Here is a 26,054-nt window from a genome sequence, read left to right on the forward strand (position 1 = left end):
GAAAGCTCATTTCAAGTCTCTGCAGTCAGAAACTTCTTTTTCTCCTCTTGTTGGCACTCTTTCCTTTCATTATGCTAACACTGTGCTTGGGAGCAAATAGATGGCTGAGGGGAAGGCAGGATTTCAATTTCTGACAGCAGCGTAGAGTTACACTGGTTTTTGCCAAGGAAAACATGGATCTTGACTGCAATCAAGATCAGCCTCTTGTGCATCAAGTGTTGTTAATGGCAAAATATAGGACTCAAGTGCAATTACACTAGGGATTCCAAGGTCATCAGTTTGGACATCAGTGACTGAAAGGATTTTCATAAGAGCATCCTTCCCACATCAGTGTACAATGTTCACTTCTGTTTATATGTTGACTCTATGTTTAAAAACAAAACAAATTTTGCACACATAACAGTGAACATTATACAATGGCAAGTCTTTTACACCACCTTCTTTCCTTTATCTCAGGCAACCTCACTTCTGGGAAAGAAAGCTCTGGGGTGAAATTTGCTTTTTACTGCTCTGCTGGAGCTGCTATCTCCTTTCTTCACAAGTGGGTCTTGCAACAGATATGCTGGGTACAGGACCACCCAGCTTATTCTGTATCATATATCATCTGCAAGTTGCCATTCTCAGCAACCTCCCTCAGGTACATGCAACCATCCCCATATATACTGCTATTTCACCACTGTCTTTCTAGTTCTTCCACTCCTCCTTTCCTTCTACGGTTGTCAGAGACTACTTAGAATGACAAAGAGCAATAGAAAGAAAAAGCGATGAGGTTAGATAGGGAATACTGTTGTCTTGCTGCCCCAAGCATGTGTTTTTGTGTGTTTAAATTCAGCATGAGTGCTAAAAGAACAGCATTTTTATATCTCCAAGTTATCTTGTGAAAGCATGTAATAAAGCAAATGACTTCACTAAGTTTGAAGCCCATGTTTCATGTTTCCTCTTAATATTTTTATAATTAATAATCCCTTCTGACTATTGATGCAAATGAAATAAAGTAACATTTAATTTCATCACATTCCAAAAATTATTGAGAGAGATGGAAAAAGGACTCTGCACAATGCTAAAATCAAACTATAAGTTAACATTCAGCATAAGATTGCTCATGCATAAGTGAGGTATCATCATTAACATAAGGTAAAAATGTTACTATAACTTTTTTCCACTTATTCCTCTCTCTTTTTCTAGAACTGTGCCTTTTAAAATTTTTAGTTATAAGAGAGCTATTGTAATCTGGCTGACAGTATAATGAGATACAGATTATATATAAATATAATATAATAAATAATAAAAACGTTACTCACTTGAATATCCACTGAATACACAAACCCAAGAACATTTAGAATAAGAATTGCTAGCCATTATTGAAACAGAAATAACACTCAAAAATCTCAGGCCACTATGATCTTTAGGTACAGCAACCAGGGATAAAAAGGCACAGAGCAACAGCCACTACCACTATTTCTCTTTGTAACTTTATCTTAAACCTCTCTAAAGACTTTGGTATAAATAATGTACTTTCCTCTGAGGCAGCACTATGTAAAGAACGCAACTCTCTCTTGTATTCAGCTCTTTGGAATGTAAATCACAGCAGCAAGAAGATTGTTCAAAGGACAGACACAGTCATTGTCCATTGGTCTAACACTAGATTGCTTCAGAAAAAAATTTGCTGTCAACAAATATTAAGTTTATAGGAAACAAAAAAATGCAAACAAAAATACTCACAGCTTTGGTTTGGCAAGCACAGGTGGTGGTTCCTTTGTGGGTGAAAGCAATACAGCTGGAGGTGGGATGGATTTATCACCATTTGGCTTGCTGTTAATCATTCCATTTACTCCATGAACAGGATGGATCCCATTTGTTTTTTCCTCAGATGAATTGAGCTGTTGTTGAAGGTCTGTCACACTAGATTTTAACTCAGTGTTGTTTGCTAGGTGGGCCTCTGTATGTTTCTTAGGAGGAAGCTCAAGACAGCTAATTTCAACTGGAGGAAGTGATGGGAAATGATGGAAATCATCATCTCTTATCAGTGATTCATGAGTAGAGCTTTCCAAGTTGGCTAAAAGAAACCAAAAAGAAAGCCTTTTCAACAAGTCACAGACAAAGTACATAGTACATACGTGCTCTATTTTCAGTTTTTTAAAGGTGAAATATCTTTGGTTTTGTGTAGATGTTTTTCTAGTCCTCCTATTGATAATTTATGATGAATTAGATACATGACTGGCTATTCGCTTTCTGAGTTTACCCCATGCAAAAGGCACAACTAGGAACCTTATGGATCTATTTAAATCTATTCAGCAATCCAGCCACTAAATGAGATTGTCAAGTACGGACAGCAACAGCTGAAACAGCACTTCCTCTTCATGGAGTTTCAGGATCATTTCAGAACAAATAATTTAAAAAAGCTGACGAATGTATGTATACATGGCAAGTTTGCAATGGCAGCTGGGTTAGTGCATCCCACAACAATATGTATGGAAACGTAAAAAAAAACTAAACATGCCACGTCACAATGTTTTATTTTACAAAAGGCATATGCCACCTTTGGTAGCATAATTTCATCTGCTTTCATTTTGCCTCTGCTGCCATCTAGTCTCAGAACACTAATGCTTAAAAATATGCCAGGCTTGTGGTAAATACTTTAAAAATATATTTCACATTAATAAAAATATTAAACCAGGAAATGAGCCAAATAAAAGATTCAGTTTGCTTTATACGAATGCTCAGAGGCTGACAAATTCCCCTTATAGCAGTCATTTTCCACAAGCAGATTGATAATTTCATAAGTAAATTAATTATGTACGATTTATGATTAAAAACTCCTCTTTCCCTTCATCACATACCTGAGCAGACTACTAGTTGTGCACTGCTTGTTACTGAACCGTGTTCATTTGTTGCTGTGCATGTGAAAATTCCTGAATCTTCAGGAAAGGTTTCTGCTATTACAAGGGTACATATCTCTTCTGGAAATAAAAAGAAGAATAAAGTGCATCATAAACTATTTAAAATTCCATGTAATGTTTTCCATTGTATGCTAAAAGGACACCAGAAAGTGCTCCTTTTACAAAGAAATGCTAGGGGAACTGAGGGAGAGCTTCCAATATAAATGGCTTTAAGGAAAATCACTTTGAGTCTGAAACAAGTAAATTAATCAAGCTAAGTTTTTAAAACTGTCTTGAATAGTAATTTTGCAGTCACGAGTCTGTGCAGTAATTTTACACACAATATCTTCATTTTTATGTATGATAGTACCAATTAATACAAATCAACTTAGTGGTTTCCATAAAGAATTAATCCTTGCAAGCTCTTTTTGTGTCTCTGAATTACATCACCAGTACAAATGTCACACAATTTTTCTTTCTCTTAATTTTTTTCTGTTTAATGCAACTTTTCAGATGAAAGCCCAGTCTCAGTAAAACCAGAAAGTATTTTATCAACGCTTCAGTTAAATATTCTGTATAGACTAATCAGAATTAAAAACTCCAGATGCATAAATATTCCTCTTAATTCAGAGTTTGGGAAAATAATTTCTGTCTCTGTCTACACAGAAGTGAGAATAGATAAATTGAAAACACAGTACAAAACAGCATCCCTAGAAACTCTTCACAATGTTGTGACACAAACACGTTCTGTAGCTGTCTGAAATCTGTTATTTCTACTTTGATAAGCCATAGTATATGCTTTGATTATACCAGGGCCTCTGTCAGAAAAGTTGCATGAAGGATATTAGGCTGGGCCTCACAGTAATTTTTTCTAAATCAATTCCATCCATTCATAATGGACATAATTAATTATTTGGGCATATTTTTTCCTGTGTCTTCGAAGAAGTCACTTTATTTTATCTCTACTTGTAATGGTAGTCTAATTTTTTAAAAATTTTACGGTATAGCTAATCTAAACAATCCTACTATTAACACAACATACAAAGAGAATTTTATACCTGTAGAATGCTACATTGTGTGTTTCCTTAATTAATTAGGAGTTTCTTTTGCTTATGCTGATTTTCTAGTCTCAAAACCAAAGCAGGGAATTTTTATAGCATTCAGTTTAAAGAAAAAGGCATTTTGCAACTTGAATATTTGCACACACAGTCCCACATATTATCACAAAATTAGTTAATAAAAGCAAACTGTAAAGTGAGAAAAAGTATTTTAGAATCTAATAACTTCCACATGAAAATTATTCTGTAGAGGAGGTTCAGTAAGGTCAACTTACTTCTTATAGTTCAAATAAGGAAAACATTTTCAAATAGCGCCTTTGTGTGTGTGTGTGTGTGTGTGTGTAATGATGAACAACTGTCTCATTTAGACAGTTTAAAAAAAGTTATGAAATTTTTCCAATTATAAATGACAATATATCAAAAAACTTCCTGTACTGGAAGTGGGCTAAAAATGAATGACTGACTAAATATTTGGCACAGAGTTGTTTCTCAGAACATGCCTTTTTTTTGGCAACGCAGACCAGTATTTTCTGTGTAGCTGCAAGAGGCATGCCTGGTAATACTGTAGCACGTTGGATCTTATCTGACCCAGATGAAGATTAATGACTCATGAAAGGTCTTATCAGGAAAGTAATGGGTAACACGAGCTAGTTTTTGAACTACTGAGATCAGCTTTTTTCAGTCTTGGTGTGTCATAAGCAGTTTAAGCCGTATTGTTAACCACATGTGTTTGCTCCTGGACAGCACTGACTCTGGGGATGCAATCTGATACACACAGCATACTAGTTTCCTGTTCATTTAATAACAGGATTCTGAAAGCATTGTACTTCAGGACTGCAGAAGAAGATCACCCCACCAGGCTAAGAACTGCTCTTTGAATGAGGGCAAAGGCACTACAAAACACAGCAACCATCAGAACTACTATTTTCCAAACAGCAGAGCTAATTAATGCATAACACTCTTCCAGTTTTTTAAGTATGTAAAATGATCACATGAGAAGAGCTAATCTTCCTTCTTCAGTGATAAAAGAATTCTAGTGGGTTCTACAATGATGTGCTTGGTTTGAACAGGTATATTTTAAAATTATATATGGTAAATTGCAGCTATCTTTGTAAAAAATTGAAAGTAAATTAATGATGGAAATCATCAGATTTTAAAATCCAGTCTTTTCAGCCCGATGAGCAAACTGCAACAGATTTTTTATCAATCATAAGAAGACTGTCTAAACTGAAAACATAAAAAACATAAGAACAAATCAAAAGGCAGCTTGGGCAAAAAGCATGTCTGAACAACATATTGCCATCTTCTTTATCAATTTTCCTCCTCCAAACCAAGAATCAAGGACCTCCAGGTTCTTGTAAAAGACTTACTACTATGGAAACCATAGAAATAAAATACCAATTGAGCAAAAGAAAAGTTCTTTAAAGATTTCCTTAACACACTCTGGATGCATAGTGCTCTGAGTATTTTTCTAGCTTTACATCCTGACTTACATAATTACTTTTCTTTCTGTTACTATGCTAAGTAGAATCTGAAGATTTGAAGTAAATAATGTCTGTTCTACTTCCTGGCAATCATCAGCTGACAAATAATTTCATCACAGAAATGTGTTCCAGAAAGCAGCTCTGAAACACTGTTCTCAGGGCCTTAAAACATATTTAACACTTGACTAAATGAATACAAAAGCATTTTGTTCATTGAAACATGTAAAATGCTTAGGCATGCAAGTACTTGACTGTTTTGTCGGTTATTTAGAAAGAAAGGTTGCATTTTACAGAGCAATTCTTTCCCTTTATGGTTCACGAGTCCATTAGGAAGAATAAACTTTGGTAAGGGAGAAAACTGTTGCATCTTAACAAATTTCATCACTGGCAGTGTGTTTACTTCAGAATGTTTCTTTGTATTACATTAAAGGTAGAGTAGTTCTTACATCTTCATTTCCAAATGTGACCATTAGCTTCCTCTACTGTAATGCACATTCTGTTTGGGGAAATAAGTACGGTCTTTTGTTCATTACTACACAATGAATAGAGCTATTTTCATAGATGTAGGTTAAAAGCCGTAACTTTTCTGATATACAGAGACAGTGGGTAGTCACAGTGGTGGTTTCCTGATAAAAAGCCAACAAAACACAGCTCTGCCAACTTGTTGACAACTTGTCTCTTATTCTCTCTTGTATTCCCCAAACCCTTAAGTCCAGTTTAATGGCAAAGCAATATGTCCATCAGGTAGCTCCTCATCTAGGTATCTGTGCATCTTTTATATAAAGAGAACGGGGAAATGAAAATAGAGAAGAACCGAATGTGTGAATAGCACAATAAATAGTAGTATAGAGGATCTGTAGAAGCCTTAACGTGCAATAACATATTGAAAAAATGTATTCAATGTACCTGTTTCTGATGATCACTATTGCATATACCTTTACCCAGTTAGGCAGCAGTTCTGGCTTATTTAATAGGCTTTATGTCACTCAAGGAATGAAGAATAAAGTTTTTAGAAGATGCACAAAACTGACTATGTTTGAAGATATCTTAAACAGCATTTTAAAAATACTGAAAACAAAACGGAGCAACAGCAAATGTGATTGTGAGCAACAAAAATGCAGTTTTAGGGTATACAATATATGTAATCAATAACCAAGATGTCAGCTATCTAGCCAGTTTGGCTACAATAAATAGGAATACTGTTGTGGCAATACAGACTTTAGCCCCTAAAGCAGTGTTCAGGTTTGAGGAGAAATTAAGTAATTTATCAGTGTCAAGGAAATGTTTATGTTAAAGCTTACACTAAGGCAGTTATGATGCTGTAGGTGCCTAAGTCAGCTAGTCAGGTGTATACATCAAAGCTGAAATCAAAGTATTCGGCAACATAACTGTGATGATTAATGTATTCCAATAAGCTTTAAATGTTTACAATTGGAGAGGAATAACAATTTATTTTTTAAAATCACATAGTACGAAAAGATCAGATATTTGCTTTGAATTTAGAAGCATTAACAAGAAAGGACAGTCATAGCAGTCAGACTTGAGATGAGATCACTGACAGGACTAGAATTCTAGAGGTAACTTGGGAGTGCAGAGTACAATTAAAAATGTAACGGACAAGCAATAGCATAGAAGTTGATCAAAAACCACCTTTAGTGAAGGAGAATTTTAGCCTATTTTCAGTTTTTATCTTCATTTGGCATCTTGAGACATGGTTCCTTGGAGATCGTTCTCTCCAAGCCCTTTGCTGCTCAGCAGTGAAAGAAGGAGACAGACTCTTGGCCATAATTCTTTTGTTTTCACTAAAAAATGCAAGGATGCAAATGCACGTTAACCTACCAAAGTTGCTGTGTTTTGAATTTCATCAGCTACCAGAAAGATTATTTTCTTTGGTGAACATACACAGTATTCTGCCTCAGGAAAAAAAGCATGTATATGTGGCAATTCCCTGGCAATTTAAGCAAAATTACTTCATATAGTTTTCTTCTTACATGTCATTAGACAATCGTTCTAATGTAATTCAATACGGTTTGTGGCTGTCTCCAGACAGCTGAGTAATGGTCAAAATATCAACAGCTGGCAAGTGATTCCATGGGATTTTTCATTCTCAGGCAGAGAATGTTCTTTGAAGGATTCAATCAGTATAAAGTCAAAATGTCCAAGACAGAAGTACAGAGCAGGTACTTTGACAAACTGTGATGTTGGCTTTGAGTAGTCTGACTAGCTATTAATTCACGAAGCAGTCTGGAGAGATTTGTGATGCAAGCTGATTTCTGTCTAGACAGAAAAAGGAGTGTAAAACACATTAGAGTAGATAGAATGTACAAAAAAAAAAGGTAGTAAAAAAAATCCGCTTCTTAATTTCTTACCTGTATGAGTTCATGCAACATTTTTCTTTTAAATCATTAGTACTGACCTATCAAAGGATAACTGATGTTATTGAGTGCTATAAAGTGTTTATTGATGGTTGGACTTTGGTTAACAACCCACTATTAAAGTCACACTACAAGTTGTTACAATTTATGTAAAATTCTGTGGATGCTGTACATGGATATGTTGGAAAAATTTTTAGAATAATGTCTGTCTTTCAAAATTTTGAATACTTATTTAGCATACTTTTCCCTAACAATCTTGCACATGTATTCACCATCTGCAGTTGTGTGTTTGCTTATGAACAATTTCCTCTGCATGCATTGTTTAGTCTGGCTTCTGAGAGTATAAATTACATCACAAATCAGTGCTGTACCTATTACGTTTTTGATACCCACACCCAGCTTCCTGTTGTCAAAATTTTAAGATTCTTCATGACATCCTACAAACCAGTGCTACTTCTTACCAGTATTACTACTAATATACAAAACATTGCTGATTATTTATGCCAAAAGGAAATATTTACATTTTGCCCAAACTTTATTTACATTTCCTTTTCATGCACAGTGTCAATTCCTACAAAAATAAGCTGGTAAGTGTACTGTCATTAATTTTGGTAGTGAATAAGAGATATTTTAAGGGATAGTACTTAGCTCAATGCATCCAGGGAGAACAAAATACCAAACTGAAACTCTTTCATACATTTTGAGTAGCAGGAAGGTGCTCGTAAATATATATCGCAACATAATTACAAGCATGATAAAATGAAAAAATCCAACAACAAACCAGTCAGACGCTGTCAGGCATTCACCACTGTTATGTCTATTAAACTGCAACAACGCAGATATGAAAATAGTGTTTTGAGGTGACTTCCTATTCTTGCCTTGACACCTACTTTAATAATGGTTTGAGATACTTTGATATTAAATTACTTTTCTGTACTTGGGAAAACTCAAGAAATGTACCTTTCACGTAAGAATCCATTCCCTAGTACTCTCTAAAAGGCTTCAGGTATCTTCTCCCAGGGTCTGCAAGCTAACCAGAAATGGGAAGGAGAACATTCAGCACTATGAACTTGACAGTGTAGGTATGTGAGAGGGCTGGCAAAGCGATGATATTCTGGGATTCAGAATCTCAACCTCTATTTCCCATTGAGGTAGTAGTTATGAAAGGAAGTTGATGGTTTTGTGAACTAACATTTATTCTCTACTTTATTCTCTACTTCTTCCACAGCAGTATCTGTCATGTAGGCTATGCAAACCTTGCAACTAACAATATGAAAATTACTTAGTTGCCCATGAAAAAAAATCATCTAGCAAGAAGCGTAATATATGTACTCAACTATTCACACAATGGAATTTGAACCTTTTATTTCTAGAAAAAAAGTGTTTCTCCTTTCTACTAGATAACACTGCATTCCGACTCTAAAATATTTAGTTCACCTAACATTATACAACTTATATTGACTAAAGAGGGTGAAGAGGTAAAAAAAAAATACCAAAACTAAGCAAACAATATTGATGATTGTGAGTTTTGACAGAACAGTTTTAAATTGGATATTAAAAAGAAAAACCCTAAGATATGCTAGTAAATTTCTACTTCTTAGAAATTTTTGTGTAAATTTTCAGTCCTTTCAGATATTATCTATCATGTTAAAGGACGAAGTGAATGCAGTTCAAGTGATTTTGTAGAAAAGAAACTCCTAGTAAGAGTGAGTTAGATATACTAGTGTTTTCCAACACTCTTCTTTCCTTCACATGGCTCACATTTCAAGCCTCCATAAATGAAATCATTCAGTCACATGAACTCAGGGCATCAGGTATTACTTGAGCTGATGATGTTGCACACCATGACTAACAGTATTAACAGTTAGGATAGAGCATGCATGTGTGTAATGTATATGTATTAACAGACATGAAGTAAAATAGGTATATAACAATTTTGTGAAGTAAGAAAATGAGTGAATAACTGATAAAGAAAAGAAACTTTTCCCCTCTTTCCCTCATCTTGTTTCCATGAAAACTAAAGGAAAGCTGCATTTTTTCCTAGATTTAACCCTTCACTGCTTTTTCCTAGTCTATATACTCAGTCACAGTACTACTTTACAAACATCATTCAGCTGCTAAGTCTGTCCTGCCTGCTAATACGACTCTTCAGAGTTTAAAACATCTCCCCATTGCTAAAATCCTTCAGTTCAGAGACACTCTTTGGAAATATCCAGATCCTAGATAGACAACTTTTCTGGTTTTTTTGGCTTCATAGTTAAAACTCTCTCCAAATTCAAGAGTATTCAAGCACAACTGGCCACCCTCTTAAAGCAAGGTTCAGATCGTATCACCGTCTTCTCTTCTACATGTTGTTTGGCTTAGAAACATTAAAGAAAAAACATTGTCAGCCTTTTAGCATTCACTTACTATTCAAGAAATTACCACAGCATATAATGATATGTAATGTGAAAATGAAGCAGAGAACACCTGTATCTGGAAGTATAATTTTTACTTGCTTTAGGACTTTTATCATGTGAAGAGGCTAGAAAAATTCAATGTTGAGGTTTTTTTGGTTTTTTTTAGGATCAGATTTTACTTGCATTTAAGACACTTCACATCTACCATGAAATTCTTATGAGTATAATTTGGGTAATGGAATTTTGTGGGAATTGTTCTTTTTCCTCAGTACATGCAAAATGCTTATTTTCTGAGAAAGAAATTTGCTTCAAAATTTAAGCTCTGTGACTCTCCTTACTGGTCTAAATGGAATTTACTGTTTAACTAATAAAGGAATTGATGTAAAGGACAGAGTACAGTATGGAAGGTGTGATAAAGTAGCATTGTCTTCCAGGGGGTTTCATTTTACCAATGTTCAGCAAAAACACTTTTCTATTTATGGCTTCAGTACAAACTCAAAGAGCTAGTGAATAAAGAGATTATTTTTTCATATGATTCTTACCAGGTTCAGTTGCAGATCGTGGCTCTGTATATCCCATCATAGGGAGAGGAAACAAACAAGATAGAGATTACATCAATAAACATCAGTATATTAGAGATTACATCGTTAAACATCAGTACACTGAACATATTATACCAAAATACTGTAAATAAGTACATAACTGCAGACATTTTATGAAATCAAGAAGATTTAAATTGTCTGTCAATACAGCAGTTCAATTATTACCTGTAGCCATTAGCACTGAAACGGGAAGAAGAAAGGACTCTATCCAAAACCGAATACTGAAAGACTAATGATCTTTCTCCACCTTGTATCAAAGATAGCCACTTCCGATTATTGCCTGTGCTGGTTTTGGCTGAGTTCAGCCATGTCAGATGTGCTAGAACATCAGTATGAACTGGAGTCAAAGGCAGACAAGTGGTAGGCCAAAATTGGTATTACTAATGTGTTTTTCTCAATCCCTTTGGCAGCAGAGTGCAGGCCAAGTTGCTTTCACTTGGAAGGGTGTCCAGTACACCTGGAATTGACTGCCCAGGGGTGAAAACAGACAGAACCTCTTGTTGCTAGCCAGGCTAGGAACAAGGGGAGAAGTTAATTGCCATGTTAAGCCCAGTGGTCTGGTCCAATGGGACCAAGGGTGAAGACTGTAATGGAAATACCTTCAAATTGTTGTAACCTGTGGTTTGAGATGCATGGTATAGGAATTACTATACCAGGAACAACATGAACCAATGGAGTAGAATCCCTCACAAGAAGCAGTGCAAGGGCAGCAGTGACCTGACCTGGGCTGGCTTTGGTGCCCATTAACCCCATGCAAACACCACCTGTCCTGTTCTGAGGGATCACTATGACAGATGGAGCCCAAAGCCATGGACTAAATGAACTCAATGTACGTTTTGTGAAATTTTACAGGGGTGATACACAGCCTATGGGAATAGTATTTGTGTATTACATCAAAGGATGGGAAGTGGGGTGGTGATTAATGAGGATCTATTGGGTAGTGTGGGATCTGGCCATGACACAAATGGTATGGAATAAGGGGTGAAGAATGTGCTGGTTTCGACCAGGATAGAGTCAATTTTCTTCACAGTAGTTGGTGTGGGGCCATATTTTGGATCTGTGCTTAAAATAGCATTGTTAATAGAGAGATGTTTTTGTTATAAAGGCCTTTTCTGCTACTTGTAGTGAGGAGGTTGGGGATGAATAAGAAGTTTGGAGGGGTCAGAACCAGAACAAAGACCTGCACTGATGAAAGGTATATTCCATACCATATAGCATCATGCTCATCATATAGAACTGGGTGAAGAAGTAGGAAGGAGGAACATTTGTAGTTAGGGCATTTGTCTTCCCAAGTAACTGTTACACATGATGGAACCTTTCTTTCTTGATGATGGTTGAACACCTGCCCGCCCGTGGGAAGGGGCGAACAGATTTCTTGTTTTGCTTTCCTTGTGCAGCTTTTGCTTTCCCCATTAAACCATCTTTATCTCAACCTCTGCATTTTCTCACTTTAACTTTTCCAAGTCACTTCCCCAAGGCACCAGGGGAGAGTGAATGAGCATCTGTGTGGTGCTCAGATGCTCACTGAAGTTAAAAAATGACATTGCCTTACTTTTTTGGAGAATTCTGAAGTCTGGAGAATCTTGAATTTCAACACCCTGTCGAAACCACTTAACATGAATGGGAGGGAGTCCTCTGACTCTGCATTCCAATACTACAACTCGTCCCTCAGTTGCTGTGGAGTTTTGTAGCTCCTGAAATATAACAATCACAATTGAAATGAACTAGGAGCATTTTATATTATTAAAACCAGTCTTCTATTACCTTTCTAATTTGGCTTTATTTTATCGTGTCATTACATTTTTGCAATTTCGTTCTGATTAAATTTAATATATCATCTATATAGTTAAAAATTATTTAATAGGTTATTTTAAAATACATTTTTAATAAGACCAAAAATGGAACAGGTGTAGAAGTATTTAATTCCTCAAATTATCACAAGCAGATCACTGCAGTTTGAACTTTCAATTTTTATTCTTCTTCCAAAAAGTGAAATAAAAATTGTGGAACTAACTACACATTGACTGACTTGATCCTGAGAGAGTATCTGTGTTGCTTCCAGGCCCCATTCTAGGAGGTGGAGTTGCTTTTCCTCTGAACCATAAATAACAAACCAAGCAAAAATAGATGACAGAAATATAATTAGGATATATTAACTAGTGTATAGATAGTTCTGAGACAGTATTCTGGCTGTAATAAATTCTTACACACATCTGAAAAATTTCAGGAAAAATCTAAATCTTTAAAGAAGAACTGCAGTGAGAGAGGAGAAACACAGTATTTTAAATAACAGAATTGACAGGTGATAGCCACTGTTTTTACCTTTGTTCTTTATCTTAAGGTTATAAATCAAAGGGTCTTTTTTACTCTAGTGGGTGTCTCATTTTCTTTGCAATTAATTAACAAAGTTTTAGACCTTGATGCAGCAAAGCACTTGAAGTTAGGTGTATGCTCAGAGTTATCCATAATTACTATTCATAGATCTCTGGTTAATCAAATACATCAGAATTTTGTTACAGGGAAACCTAAAAATCTTTGGGTTGTTCCCTGAAGTTTGTACAGAAAGAAATTTACATCAGGAGGCTGGATTAAGTATACATTTTATTGTTCATATCTGGTTCATTTCTTCTGGCAATAAAGTTGTTTTGGTTTGGTATGTCTCTGTTGGCTTAAGCCAGTTAATAATGGATTTCAGGGATAAGAGATATGAGGATTAGGAAGAAAGAGCAGAGTTTTGATTGCTTTGGTAGTTTCTGGATGAGGGACAGATTTCTCCTGTTTCCCTTACTTGGAACAGTTACCTTGTAGTAACACATTCTCTAATGTCTTGCACCTCCACTATTCACTTTCCTGTAATACCTGCAGTATGGGTGGAGAATTATAAGGGACAGAATCAGGTCTTTCTTGACATTAGAAAGGAATACGATAGAGCCAAGCTAGACAGTTGTGGAGAGCTGGGCTTACTCTTGCTTGCTCTTACTCTTATTACTAGGAAAAACTATTTGCTATTCCATATTAGTTTTTTTAAAAATGTTTTCCTGAAGTAATGCCAGAAATACTTTCTATTTTTCATTTTGACTTCAACAAATAGTGATTAAATAATAAGTACTACTATTGAAATGACGGTTTGAGCACAATGAAATAATATTTTCAATTGAAGTTGTACTTGATAGATTAGGGAAAAATATGCCATCCTTCTTTTTGCTGGTACTTAATTCCCGGTTCCTAAGTTTCATGTGTGAAGATAAATATTGACTTAAATAATTATCTAAGAAATACTGAATAAAAATTTTCCTTCTAAAAAGTCCACATATCAGAAATAGTGAGACCAGCAGAACTAGGAGAACGATTGGCCCCTTTATTCAGCACCGGTGAGGCTGCACCTTGAATCCTGTGTTCAGTTTTGGGCCTCTCACTGCAAGAAAAACATTGATATGATGGATTGTGTCCAAAGAAGAGCAGTGAAGCTGGTGACGGTTTCAGACCACAAATCCTATGAGGAGCAGCTGAGGGAGCTGGGGTTGTTTAGCCAGGAGTAAAGGAGACTTGAGGGGACCTTATTGAGGTGGGGGTTGGCCTCTTCTCCCAAGTAACAAACAATAGGGCAAGAGGAAATGTCCTCAAGCTGTGCCAGGGGAGGTTTAGATTGGATATTGGGAAAGAAAAGGCTGCCAAGCTCTGGATGAGGCTGCCCAGGGAAGTGGTTGAGTTGCCACCTCTGGAGGTATTTAAAAGACTGTAGATATGGCACTTAGTGAGATGGTTTAGTGGTGGGATTGGCAGTGCTAGGTTAATGGTTGGACTTGGTGATCTTAAAGGTATTTTTCAACCTAAGCGATTCTATGATTCTTACCTTACATTTTACAAGTCACCCCAGTGAAGTACTGCTTTTTTATCTAACATACCTGCATGGATTTTTTCCTAAAACAAAGTTAAAAAGCCTGTTTTATTTGTTCTTGTCTGTAGATAAATTATTGTGAATGAGGCTTTATCATGACTATGATATGTAATTGGTGCCTACCGTGCTAAATTTACAAAGATTTGTCAGTGGAGAACAGTCATGGGCATAAGACAAACACACACAGAATATTCACATAATTCCGCCAGTGATTTTAACAGGGTAGAATGCATAAGAACTTCATTATTGCAGTGGAGAAGTATTTTCTTAGGAAGTCATTAATACTGGAAAGGATAATGAAAACTGTAAAATTTTTAACATTATCAAATCTTCCTACATTAACATATAAAATGTTGATATTTCCTTCTGGCCTACAGAAATATGGTACAAAAATAATGATGGATAAAACGTACCTTTGTAAAGATAGGTGCAGAACAGATAGGCTTGGGTCCATCCAGATGGTGCAGGTATGACGTAGGGCTTTGAACCTGCAAAGCAATGCAACAATGATATAAAATGGAAGGAATACTAGTTTCAGTGATATGGCCTGCATATATCTATGCAGTAATGCAAACTCTCACGTGTGCAGTCTTACTATGGTGCTCTCTTTCTACCACAATACTTGAGTGACATCACTCTTTAACATCTGTTATATTTCTGAAATAAAAATGCAAGCTTTGAAGGTTTTTATACTTCTTTGCCTAGAAGTATTTTGAGAATTTGACCTCTATTAATATCATGAAAGTATATCCTCTGCACTGACACATTTTTGCCTCTCCTGTTACTACACGCCTTGACTGATCTTGTGATACATAAATCCAGGTACCCAAAAGCTTATCAAGGTTAGTCTAAGTAAGGGACAAGAATTTACCATGTAAAGACTGACAGAGATTTTTATTTTATTTGTATTTTATGATTTATATAAAAACTCTTAAATCAGCCAGTACAAACATTAGTACAAATGAATGAACGCCGGTTTTCTACATTTAGCTTCTAGATAGAAAAATTTATTTTTCTCCAGAAAGCCCAGAGAAATGACAGCAATATGAAATGTAATAACAAAATTTAAAACTTTTGCTAAAAAGTGTTGTAGGTGTTAGTTTGTATTACATTCTTTTGGGACTGGAATTATTAAGTGATAAACTCTGTAATTTTCACCATCACCAGATCTGTCTGATAGTCATATGCTGTGTTGATACACACTGTATAAGAATCCATGTGTATATTTAGTTTCATGTCTCATTCTCTGGATATATACTTAAATTTTTAAAATCATCATTCTTAATATAGTAATGTAGGTTTATAGTTCAACAATATAATTCCTAAAAATAATGTTTTTTCAGGAGTTACAAATTTTGAAAGAAAATTTGAAATACTTTTATTAATTTAAAAATTTGTGTCGAAAAATACCTGCTGACTGGGCATAGAGATAGGTTGAATTACAGCTGTGGTCACTCCAGATTTTGGTGTAGAAGATCCTATTGTTAAGGAAACAGAGGTGGTTTTCTTTTGGGCCCTGAAAAGTAGAGAACAGCAACCACTTTACAAGATATGAAATGAGAATATGTTAGTTTGTGACCCATAAGCCACCTTTTTTTTCTGCATATTTAAATATGTCAGTATCAACTGAAAAGATTAACATTGGAGGAAGCTTGAGTAGAACACAATCTTTGGCTAATTTACACTTTCACACACAATAAAAAGTACTGATTTAAGATACTAACTAAAATGTATTTTATTTCTTTAATTGTAGTCCTTTACATATTTCTTTGGAGGCACTGGATTGAGTGATTACTAATGAAGACTTGGTTAACTTCAAGGTACTTCTGAATATGAAAAGTTGCTATCAACAAAATTGTTGCCAGGATAAGGCCAGACTTCTCTGACAGGACAAGCACATTAATACAATCTGCAGTTAAAATGCTACACATTTAAATCACATGAGGAAAGTAGAAAAGACAAGACATACACAAATGTCCCCCAAATGTTTATTCAGATCTTGAACTACCAAGATTTTCCAGTGTCCCTTATTAAGACCATTTGCACTACATTGGTACTACTTTGCACACTTACTGTGGCATAGCTCCAGATTTTGATTTGAAAATTAAACTTTCACCCTCTGAATCTGTAGAACTGGCACCTGGAAAAGAAAGTGTTTTCAATAATCTCATATCCTTCTACTGATTTATTTAATTTTCAAATTCCAAAGAAAAAACTTGGACACCTTTGCATTTCCTTCAAGAATTGAGAACTCTCTGTAATAAACTATTGTAAGTTTTTTATCTGATAAAAATTGTAACTATGCACTTTAGACTGTTATAGAAATCATAACCATGCCAATTTAATTGCAAATTGCTTTCCCTAGACTCCTAGCTGTCTTCCTTCACATTGAAGCAAACAAGGGCAAAGAAGAAAAGAAAATGCTGACTACTACTGCTCTACTGGAAATGTATAATTTTATTTACTTAAATTTTAAAACTTGAAGCTGAAGCAAACATATGGCTTTTACATAGATAACAAATCTTAAAACTTAAGTAAGAGCAACTCAGTATACCAAGACATTTTCAGACTAAACTTGCTGCCCATGATCTCCACATTCCAGACTATTTATATTAACCTACACATAGCATTTATGTACTGCTATTTCTTGCCAGTGGAAGTCTTGATATAATATATGTGTTTGGCAGTGTCCTGAACTCACTTAAAGAAAAAAAAAATGAAAGCATTTATTCCCTTTGTCTTAATTTTTCCTAACAACAGATACTTCACACAGTTATTCTAGACATTTGTGCTGTACATATTATTCCTCAAAGAATTTGTGCATATTTGTGGATAGCTGTATTTGTAATACAAATCATAAGCAATTCATAGTCCATATGCATAGTATAGCATAGACTGATTCCAATGAAAAAAAAACTTGGACTGAGATACTCAAGTACCCTATTTATTTACAAAATTTATTTACAAAAAAATCAAAGCAACAAGTTGCACAGAAAAGGTAAGAAGAGAGAACCAAATGTCAAGTCATCAAAGTGGGTCTACATGGAGGTATTTCTTAAGAACAGAGAATAACCAGGTCTTGTGTGGCTGGGCCTGTTATACAAAAGAAAGTGTGATGCATCAGTGTCATTGAGACTATTAATGTACAAAGCAATACTTGTGTGACAATCTGTTTTCCTTAAAGATCGTAGGGGAGGAGCCTAACGACTCGTACAATTCTCTCTAAGTAACATGTTGTAAAACTTCAACATAGCACTTCCATATAGCAAGACTGTCAGATGTCAAAAATCTGTTTTATTCACAGTATCTCTCCACCCAGCTGTTTAGTTTTTTACCGTTGCTTCTGCCATTATAACTTCACACAGCATTATATGTTTGTACTACACCCAAGTATTTCCGAAATCATGCTTACTTCTGTAAAGAAAACTCTTCCTAGAATCTGTAAGATTTAGAAAAGGCTTGGGGATTTTGCTATTATATCCCAATGTGGCATAGTAACGTTCTGAGAATAAAAAGCATAATGAAAGAAATCCTATAAAGGCATATATGTAATGATTTAGATAATTTATGTGAAAATTTTATTGTTTTGTTAATCAAAAGCTTTTTAATAATTTGGCATGGCATTACTCAGATTTGTTATATTTTTTATGTTAGTTTGTTTTACACTTTCAATTCACCATTTAAATTAATTTTAATGAATCACAAAACTGGTAAAAGAATACATAATACCAAAATGTTTGAAAGATGTATGAATTAAAATAAAAATTGGTATTCAATTGATATAATCTTGCCTAAAATACAGTCCTTCACCAAAAAAAAAAAAAATTTACTCATGGTCATTATTAATTTTTCTCAGACAAAATAATATTTGAATTATGAATAATTTTGCAGTCAAGAAATATTTTGACAATAACTAGTAGTTGTTTCAGGACAAAACCAGTCTGACTGACTTTAACCTGACTTAAAATCGGTATACCAAAGATGAAGGATCACAGTACATTTATACATGAACTGAAGAAGACTCATTTGAAGCAGTCACATTTATTTGCACTGTGAGGCAGTTCAGAACTGAGATAGGGATTACTGTTATCATGAAAATCATTATGGAATCACTAGTCAAATCTGACTAGGGATTTACAGAGAGTACTGCTTTAAAGCTAACCATATGCCAAAGACTCTTGTTAGTTCCTTCTTTTCCATTCTTTATTTCCTTTTTACCCTAAATAAATAGCAATCTATCCATTGATTACTGAGACATTCTTTGAAATACCTGAATTGATACTAAGTGATGTTCAAAATGTGTTGTGTTAAAGGAAAGCAGAGGAATACCATAAAAATACCACCATAGCAAATGTCATCTTAACATATAGAATCAAAAGTAAACTTCAGCTTAGTTATCTTTTCCTGTATGCATTATCTTATTATTTTACCTCTTACCTTCAATGAATATTTCAGCTGATGTACTATCTGAACCAATGGAATTTGAAGCCAGACAAGTATAGCGACCAGTGTCGTCTTCAAAGGCTTCTGCTATAATTAGGGAATGGAGTCCTCCACTTTCAGAACGGATCTGAATGTCAGGGGAATTCTGAAGTTCCTTTCCTTCACAGAACCATCTGCAGCCCACACGCATTTAGAAAGACAAAGAAAAAAAGAATATAAAGGATTGGTTCAGGCTCATCGCACACAAGCAGACATTACACTCTACTGCAAAAATCTAAATTGCTACTGGAAATCAGCACGTGGTGCTTTGAAGTGTTTAAAGGCATTCACAAAGAAATAACTTGTTGGAATAAACTTTATTTAAAAGGCAGTGAGACATTTCTGGATGCTAAGAAAATTGTACACACCTACATTTAAAAATTATTCACTGTCCTGGTTTTGGTAGAATTAATGTTTACTGCATATCTCATGTATTATCCATTTCAGTATAACTTGTCACTTCCACCTAAGTAATACTCACTTATTCTCTACACAGAATATTTGAATTTTTTAATTGGTGACACAGGGTCTAGTTGGAGGTCTGTCACTAGGGGTGTCCCCCAAGGGTTGCTATTGGGCCCAGTATTGTTCAACTTATTAATCAATGACTTGGAGGAAGGGGAAGATGCCTCCTCAGCCTCCCAGAGGGCTGTGCAGCCCCTCAGAGGGACTTTGCCAGGTTGGAGAGATGGGCAGACAACTGTCTGAAATTCAGCAAAGGCAAATGCAGGGCCCTGCACCTGGGAAGAAATAATCCCAGGCACCAGTACAGGCTGGGGGCTGATCTGCAGAGCGGCACTGTAGAGAAAAACCTTGGGGTCCTGGTGGACAACTAGCTGTCCGTGAGCCAGCAGTGTGCCCTTGTGGCCAAGAAGGCCAATGGTATCGTGGGGTGCATTACCAAGAGCATTGCCAGCAGTCACTGGAGGTGATCGTGCCCCTCTATTTAGCCCTGATGAGGTCATATCTGGAGTGCTTTGTCCAGTTCTGGGCTCCTCAGTACAAGAGAGACATGGAGCTCCTGGAGCAGGTACAAAGGATGGTGATAAAGATGATTAAGGGACCAGAGCATCCCTCTTACGAGGAAAGGCTGAGGGAGCTGGGCCTGCTCAGCCTTGAGAAGAGACAACTGAGAGGGGACCTCATCAATGTCCATCAGTATCTGAAGGGAGGATGCCAAGAGGACCAGGCTCTTCTTGGTGTGCCAAGCAATAGGACAAGAGGCAATGGGCAGAAACTGATGTACAGGAAGTTCCACCTGAACACAAGGAAGAACTTCTTTACTGTGCGGTGACTGGGCACTGGAACAGATTGCCGAGAGAGGTTGTGGAATTTTGCTCACTGGAAATATTCAAGAACCATCTGAACACAATCCTGTGCAATGTGCTCTAGGATGACCCTGCTTAAAGGAGGTTGGACCAGATGACCCACTGTGGTCCCTTCCAACCTTATCCATTCATTCTGTGACTCTGTGATTTTTGTCTATCATGTCCAGTCAACCTAATATAATCCCATGGTACAGACTCCATATTGGTAAAATATCAATAAGTTTACTCTTGCCTTAGATCAGGAACATAAACTGGTTTTCTAGCTCTGGATTTTTATGTGTGTAATACATCTTCCACTACAAAAAAAGTATGCCCCCACAAACGCACTGGGTTTAGGTACAGCCAAAACAGTCACTTATCTGACGTGATAGCATAAATTTATTTACATTAGGTCAGTCAAGCATTTTCCAGTGTAGGCTGTCTAAAGAGCTCGTCTATGCTCTCGGCCTACGTTGCTGCCATGAGAGTACCAATTCCCACCTTTTTTCTATTTGATTCCCTCATATCAGGTAGTCCTATTCCCACAAGCTACACCCTGACTTGTCTGTATCTCTGGCAGCCCAGCAAGTAGGAGAAGTGGATAATTCTTGGTTTACAGGATCTGCCATACATTTTTGCAAGGGGAGGTACATTGGAAACTCTAAAGGAAAATCATTAGTGAGCGACCTTCCTTCTGTTTTCAGGTTGTCCCTATGTCTTGAAAACAAATTTTGCCAAGTCTTGCCAAGCCTGTTATTCCTGCTCCAGTCCTGCAAACCCACCCTGATCTGTACCACTCTTTTTTCCCTTCTTCTTATCCCATAATCTTAATCTGTGCTTTTCCATGTCCTCCCTCTGCTCTCCTTTCTCTCTTCATCCTCTCCCACCCCAGTATTCAAATCTTGCTCTGGTGAGGATAAAGACAAAATAATAATTCTGGACAGTGAGCTTCAAAAACGGTCTTTTATTCTCTACCCCCTGTACACTTTTAGTTTTCTACTGTAGTATGTGTTTTTTTAAAATTAATAAATATAACCTCAGAAATTTATGGAGAGTTGGTTTTAAGTAGAAGACGATAGAATTTTTAAAAATAATTTTTAAAGACATAAAATTTGCCACTGAATTCTGGTGTTTTTCTTTTAATTTGTACTAGTTTATGAGAGAATTTTTGCAGTCACATCCCAGTAATATTTCAGAATTAAATTTTTTTTCCTCCCTATCACACAGCTTGACCCCCAGAAAACAAAATAACCCCAAGGAGTTAGAGAACCCTCCTTGTATTTAGGGAAAGCATGCAATACTACAGGATGACAGATGCTACAAAACAATAATCAGTGAGGAGTCTTTAGAAAACTGTCTCACTTGTATTGCTTTTTTAAAAAATTATTAAACTTCATGTAATTCACACAAATAAAAATATGTTTTAAAACCTTCTTCTGAAAATATTAGATTGTAAAACATGAAATATCATACTTATTTCAGAATGCAGAGTTAATAAATCTAACAGGTTTACACATAACACAATTCCCTTTAATGGCATAATTGCAGGCAAGCTCTCTGTGCTTATGAACAATAGATCTTTTATTCCTGAAGGCAAAAACAAAAGTTGATAGTGGCATTAAAACCATATGTAATTGTCTTCTGTAATTAAAAGACTAACAAGTTCTTTTTCTGTCTTCTGTTGCCTACACAATGCATACAGAAAGTATCATTTTTGGAAAGAATTAACAAACTTCCATTTGTTTACTCAGTAGACCCCTTTGGCCTACTTTTACAACTATTTGCCTTGGAGACAAATCTATTCTGTCAGCTCTACTGCCAAAATTAACATTTCTCTTTCCCCTCTTCCCCTCCTTTCCCCTCTTGTCACAAATCGTCCCTTCTCCCAGTGTGAGGACCTCTGCTACTATTTCTGATTATTAGACCTTCAGAGCCCTAACCTCTGTGGAGCCTTTCCTAAGTTACATTTTAAACAATATGCACAAGAGAGAGGTTAATTCAATTTCTAGACAATCACAGACAAGACCCTGTAATATGAGGCCCTACATAACCATTAGTTCTATTTTTCTTTCCTTTCCAGAAACATTCTGCAAAGGAAAACCTCTCCTCCAAGCCTAATTATTTTCTCAGACAGATCCCGTTATAGTTTCATGCAAATTGTATGGCTTTCTACTGTCTCCCAATTTCCATGTTCACAAAATATTTAAGAAACTATCATAAGTGTAAGAACCTAAAATAAAAAATGCATTTATACTTTTTTGTCAGATAACATTTAATAAGCAAACTGTTTTCTTAGGAGGACAATTTCTACATTATCCCCTGGTTCATGCATATACACAGCTAGTCTCAAGTAGTGGGAGCTATTCCTCAGCACTGGTTGGGACTAAGACTTGTTGCATCACATCAATGACATACCACTGAAAACGAGTCCTGACCTGCTACATCAGACACTGTTTGCCACAGACAAAAGCACATAGGTAAGCAATTCAATACCAAATTACCTCAGCTATCATTAAGGTGATGTTTGATGCATGGGAAACACACCTGGTGTGGGACTGCACTGTTTATTGTGGAAAGAAGAATTCATCTTCACAATTGGCAAGAACACAGTTATTTGAAATGACAAACACTGGAATAGACATATATTCTTTTTCCTATTCTAACTCTATTTTTTTTTCTATCTACACGTTGATAAAAGAGGAGGGTTACTTCTCATTAATTTCTTTTGGTGATTACATGAAAATTAACTGAACAAGAAAACACTCAATTGAAATACGTGTCTGGCAACAACTTGCCAGTTGCCAGTTCAGTTCAAGAGAGTTGTGAATTTAAAAAAGGATCAGTGAATAAAAATAAGTGAAGTATTTTTTTTCCTAAACACAGACTGAATTTTAGTTTTTAATCTTTTATATATATATATATGTGCTCTCTATCATAGAGCACAAACCTCCTATCTATAGGATCCAATCAGCCTTACTGCCATTACACTTGGAATAATCATGGTAAGAGAATTTTCTGCTCCCAAGGACTGAAAAAGATTCAAAGATAAATCTTTGAAGTATTCCCCCTCTCTGTGGAGGGATCACTAAAGCAAGAAACACATCACTATCAAAGGGAAACTGGGCCAAAGAAACTGGGAGAACTCATGACTTAGCCACAAAGCAAGTCTTGCAAGAAAATTCCAGTTTGATGCTGACTAGGGCAACATTAACTTATGTCCAGGCTATTCTAGCCTACTGATCCTCTTGGGGATAAGAAGATTACTTCCTAGCTGTGAGATGGCAACAATGCTTCTGGAGAGTTAAAATACCCCAAATGAAACCAAACCCAACCCAAATCAACCCAAAAGACACTGAAAGTAATACAGAGGAACAGATACACTGCAGACAATTTGAGAAAAACAGAATTCCTTGAATAGGGAACCTTGTTTTAAAAAGACACTTGTTTTACAAGTTCTGGATACCAAGAACAAAAAATTATGAGTTCATTTCACTATCCCTTTGTTGTAAGTTCTCAGTATTGCATAAGGTGTGCAAATAAGAGCAAAACAGGCTGAGACACCAACAATAGGGTTTGCATGTGTGTGTACATATGCAAAAAGATTTCCAGCTTGCACCCTAGATCCATTCCTGCAGGCCATGCTAGCATTCATGCAAATTTGTAGAGAACTGTCCCCTTGAAAGAGAACAGAAACTGTAAGATGGCAGATAATGACTGACCAAAAAAACCCCCCCAAAATCTAATAAAAGGAACATAGATTTCATGTAACTGGAATTAATTTTGTCAGTCATTATGTATTTTGCCAAATTTCAAATTACATTTAATTTTTCTGCTCTTTGCTACTGTCTTCTTCATTCTCTTTCCACCGTTTCTGCTCTTGCCTGCGTTTCCACTGTACCGCTATTTGCCTTCCTTTTTCTACACCTGTGCTTAGTTTTCACCTACACTGTATCTCCCATATGTTAAAATGATAGTAACTAAATATTTAATGCAGACACTGAAACACAATCACTAGACTGGAAAGTCAATAGATAAAGAGTCAAATCAGAGATATTTCGGTAGCAGGGGAACAATGATTAAGATACTAATTTTTCACTCTTCAAACCTTCTTTGCTTTTCCACTGGCTACATGATGGCAAAACTAGAACAGATTTATTAACAGAAAAGGACAGTCAGATGCCAGGTGAGCAGCAGTTCATGCACAGTGGCATCAAGTAGCAATTCACACAATATACCTTTCTTTTTCACTCTTCTTTTCTTTTTCACTCTTCTTTTCTTTATGCCCTCACAATCCTCCATGCATGGAACTACATAGAAGCACATGTGTCTGGGATTTTAATGACTCTGAACAAAATATAAACAGAGTTGAACAGTACACTGACTAAGTAAGCACCAGGGTCTTAAGAAAAACAGTTCAAGGTTCTCTCTAACTCATAATCCTGCTGGAACTTCTGTTTATTGAGAGTCACTAAGGAATAGAGAGGTTTTCCTCTCCGCACACTCTTAAAAGTTAATTTAAAATGGCAGCTGAAGTGAAACTTTAAGATATAGCCTTAGGGAGAAATTATAATAGGGAACTCTGACCACCACAAAAAGTGCAGAGAGATAAGCTGTAAATTAAAAAGTAATTTTATCCTTAGTGGTGTTAAGTATGTCCAGCAAGAAAAGTCAAAATGAAATACTCTGACATTCTTATGCTGGCAGAGTCAGCATTTCCATCACAATACTGTGCAACTTCCATTTTGTTTTCTCTCCTAAGCAGCCCAACACTTCCAGACTGAAAAAAGAAATTGCTACTTAAAGAACTTGATTTTTAAAAGGAATCAGCTTCATCGTATGAGATTTAGAGTACACTGCAATAATCAGATGATTCAGATGCTTATGTTCTTTACACGTTGCTCAGTTTTTGTACAATATACAATTTCGTTAGTTGTATAGGTAATTCATAATGAGGTTACCAATAACATACATCAAATATTTATATTTTGTAATCTTAAAAAAAAGAAAAAGAATATGTGAATACAGATGCTGCTGCTTTGCCTAAACCATCAGTTAAGCAATTAAAAAAAGGCTCTATACACTGAAAACCACAGAAGTCAATTTTATAATTAAAAGTGTGTTATATTATAAACAGTGTATACTATATATTCAGAATTTAATTGATTCTTCGATGTCACACAGTCTTCCGCTAGCTCTCAGAAATTTCAATGAGGACCTCACAACCAGCTGACTAAATTGCATGATCATGTACTTGGAAACCAAAACTGCTCTCTTAAAGTGCAAAAAAAAGGCAAGAGAATACCAAAATGACTGTATTTTCAAGACATATATCAACACTTCAGTCTGCCATTTCCTACAAGTTAACTCTGCTTCTTCTGAAGTGAAGCTTTCCATCATGTTTTGTGCAAGGATGCAAAGTAGAGGGGGTACAGAAGTAACAGATGTGACCAGCTTCCAAGAACAGTGAGCAATGGCCTCTGTCACTGCAAGCTGCAGTAAGTCCAAAGATGGGTTTTTTTAGCTTATTCCTGTAGTTTAGGAAAATTTCTTGCCTACATTCTTGAGTAGGT

The 26,054-nt window shown here is 35.9% G+C and overlaps 1 protein-coding gene across 6 annotated transcripts in view; it reads right to left on the reverse strand.

Moving 5' to 3' along the window:
* The window catches only part of PALLD (palladin, cytoskeletal associated protein), a 203,301-nt gene that overhangs the window by 111,014 nt on the left and 66,233 nt on the right, over positions 1-26,054 (reverse strand). For 5 of the 6 annotated variants that reach the window (XM_027676758.1, XM_027676756.1, XM_027676754.1 and 2 more), the window contains exons 3-10: positions 19,133-19,311; positions 16,769-16,835; positions 16,106-16,211; positions 15,109-15,183; positions 12,350-12,491; positions 10,738-10,761; positions 2,841-2,960; positions 1,723-2,056 (exon numbers count right to left, since the gene is read on the reverse strand). In XM_027676758.1, the coding sequence (XP_027532559.1) occupies positions 1,723-2,056; positions 2,841-2,960; positions 10,738-10,761; positions 12,350-12,491; positions 15,109-15,183; positions 16,106-16,211; positions 16,769-16,835; positions 19,133-19,311 (1,047 nt within the window). The remainder of the gene's footprint in view (positions 1-1,722; positions 2,057-2,840; positions 2,961-10,737; positions 10,762-12,349; positions 12,492-15,108; positions 15,184-16,105; positions 16,212-16,768; positions 16,836-19,132; positions 19,312-26,054) is intronic. The other variant, XM_027676755.1, reaches the window with a different exon arrangement.

Source organism: Neopelma chrysocephalum, unplaced genomic scaffold (genome assembly GCF_003984885.1).
Source record: "Neopelma chrysocephalum unplaced genomic scaffold, ASM398488v2 Primary Assembly neopelma1_42, whole genome shotgun sequence".
NCBI classification, from domain to species: Eukaryota; Metazoa; Chordata; class Aves; order Passeriformes; family Pipridae; genus Neopelma; species Neopelma chrysocephalum.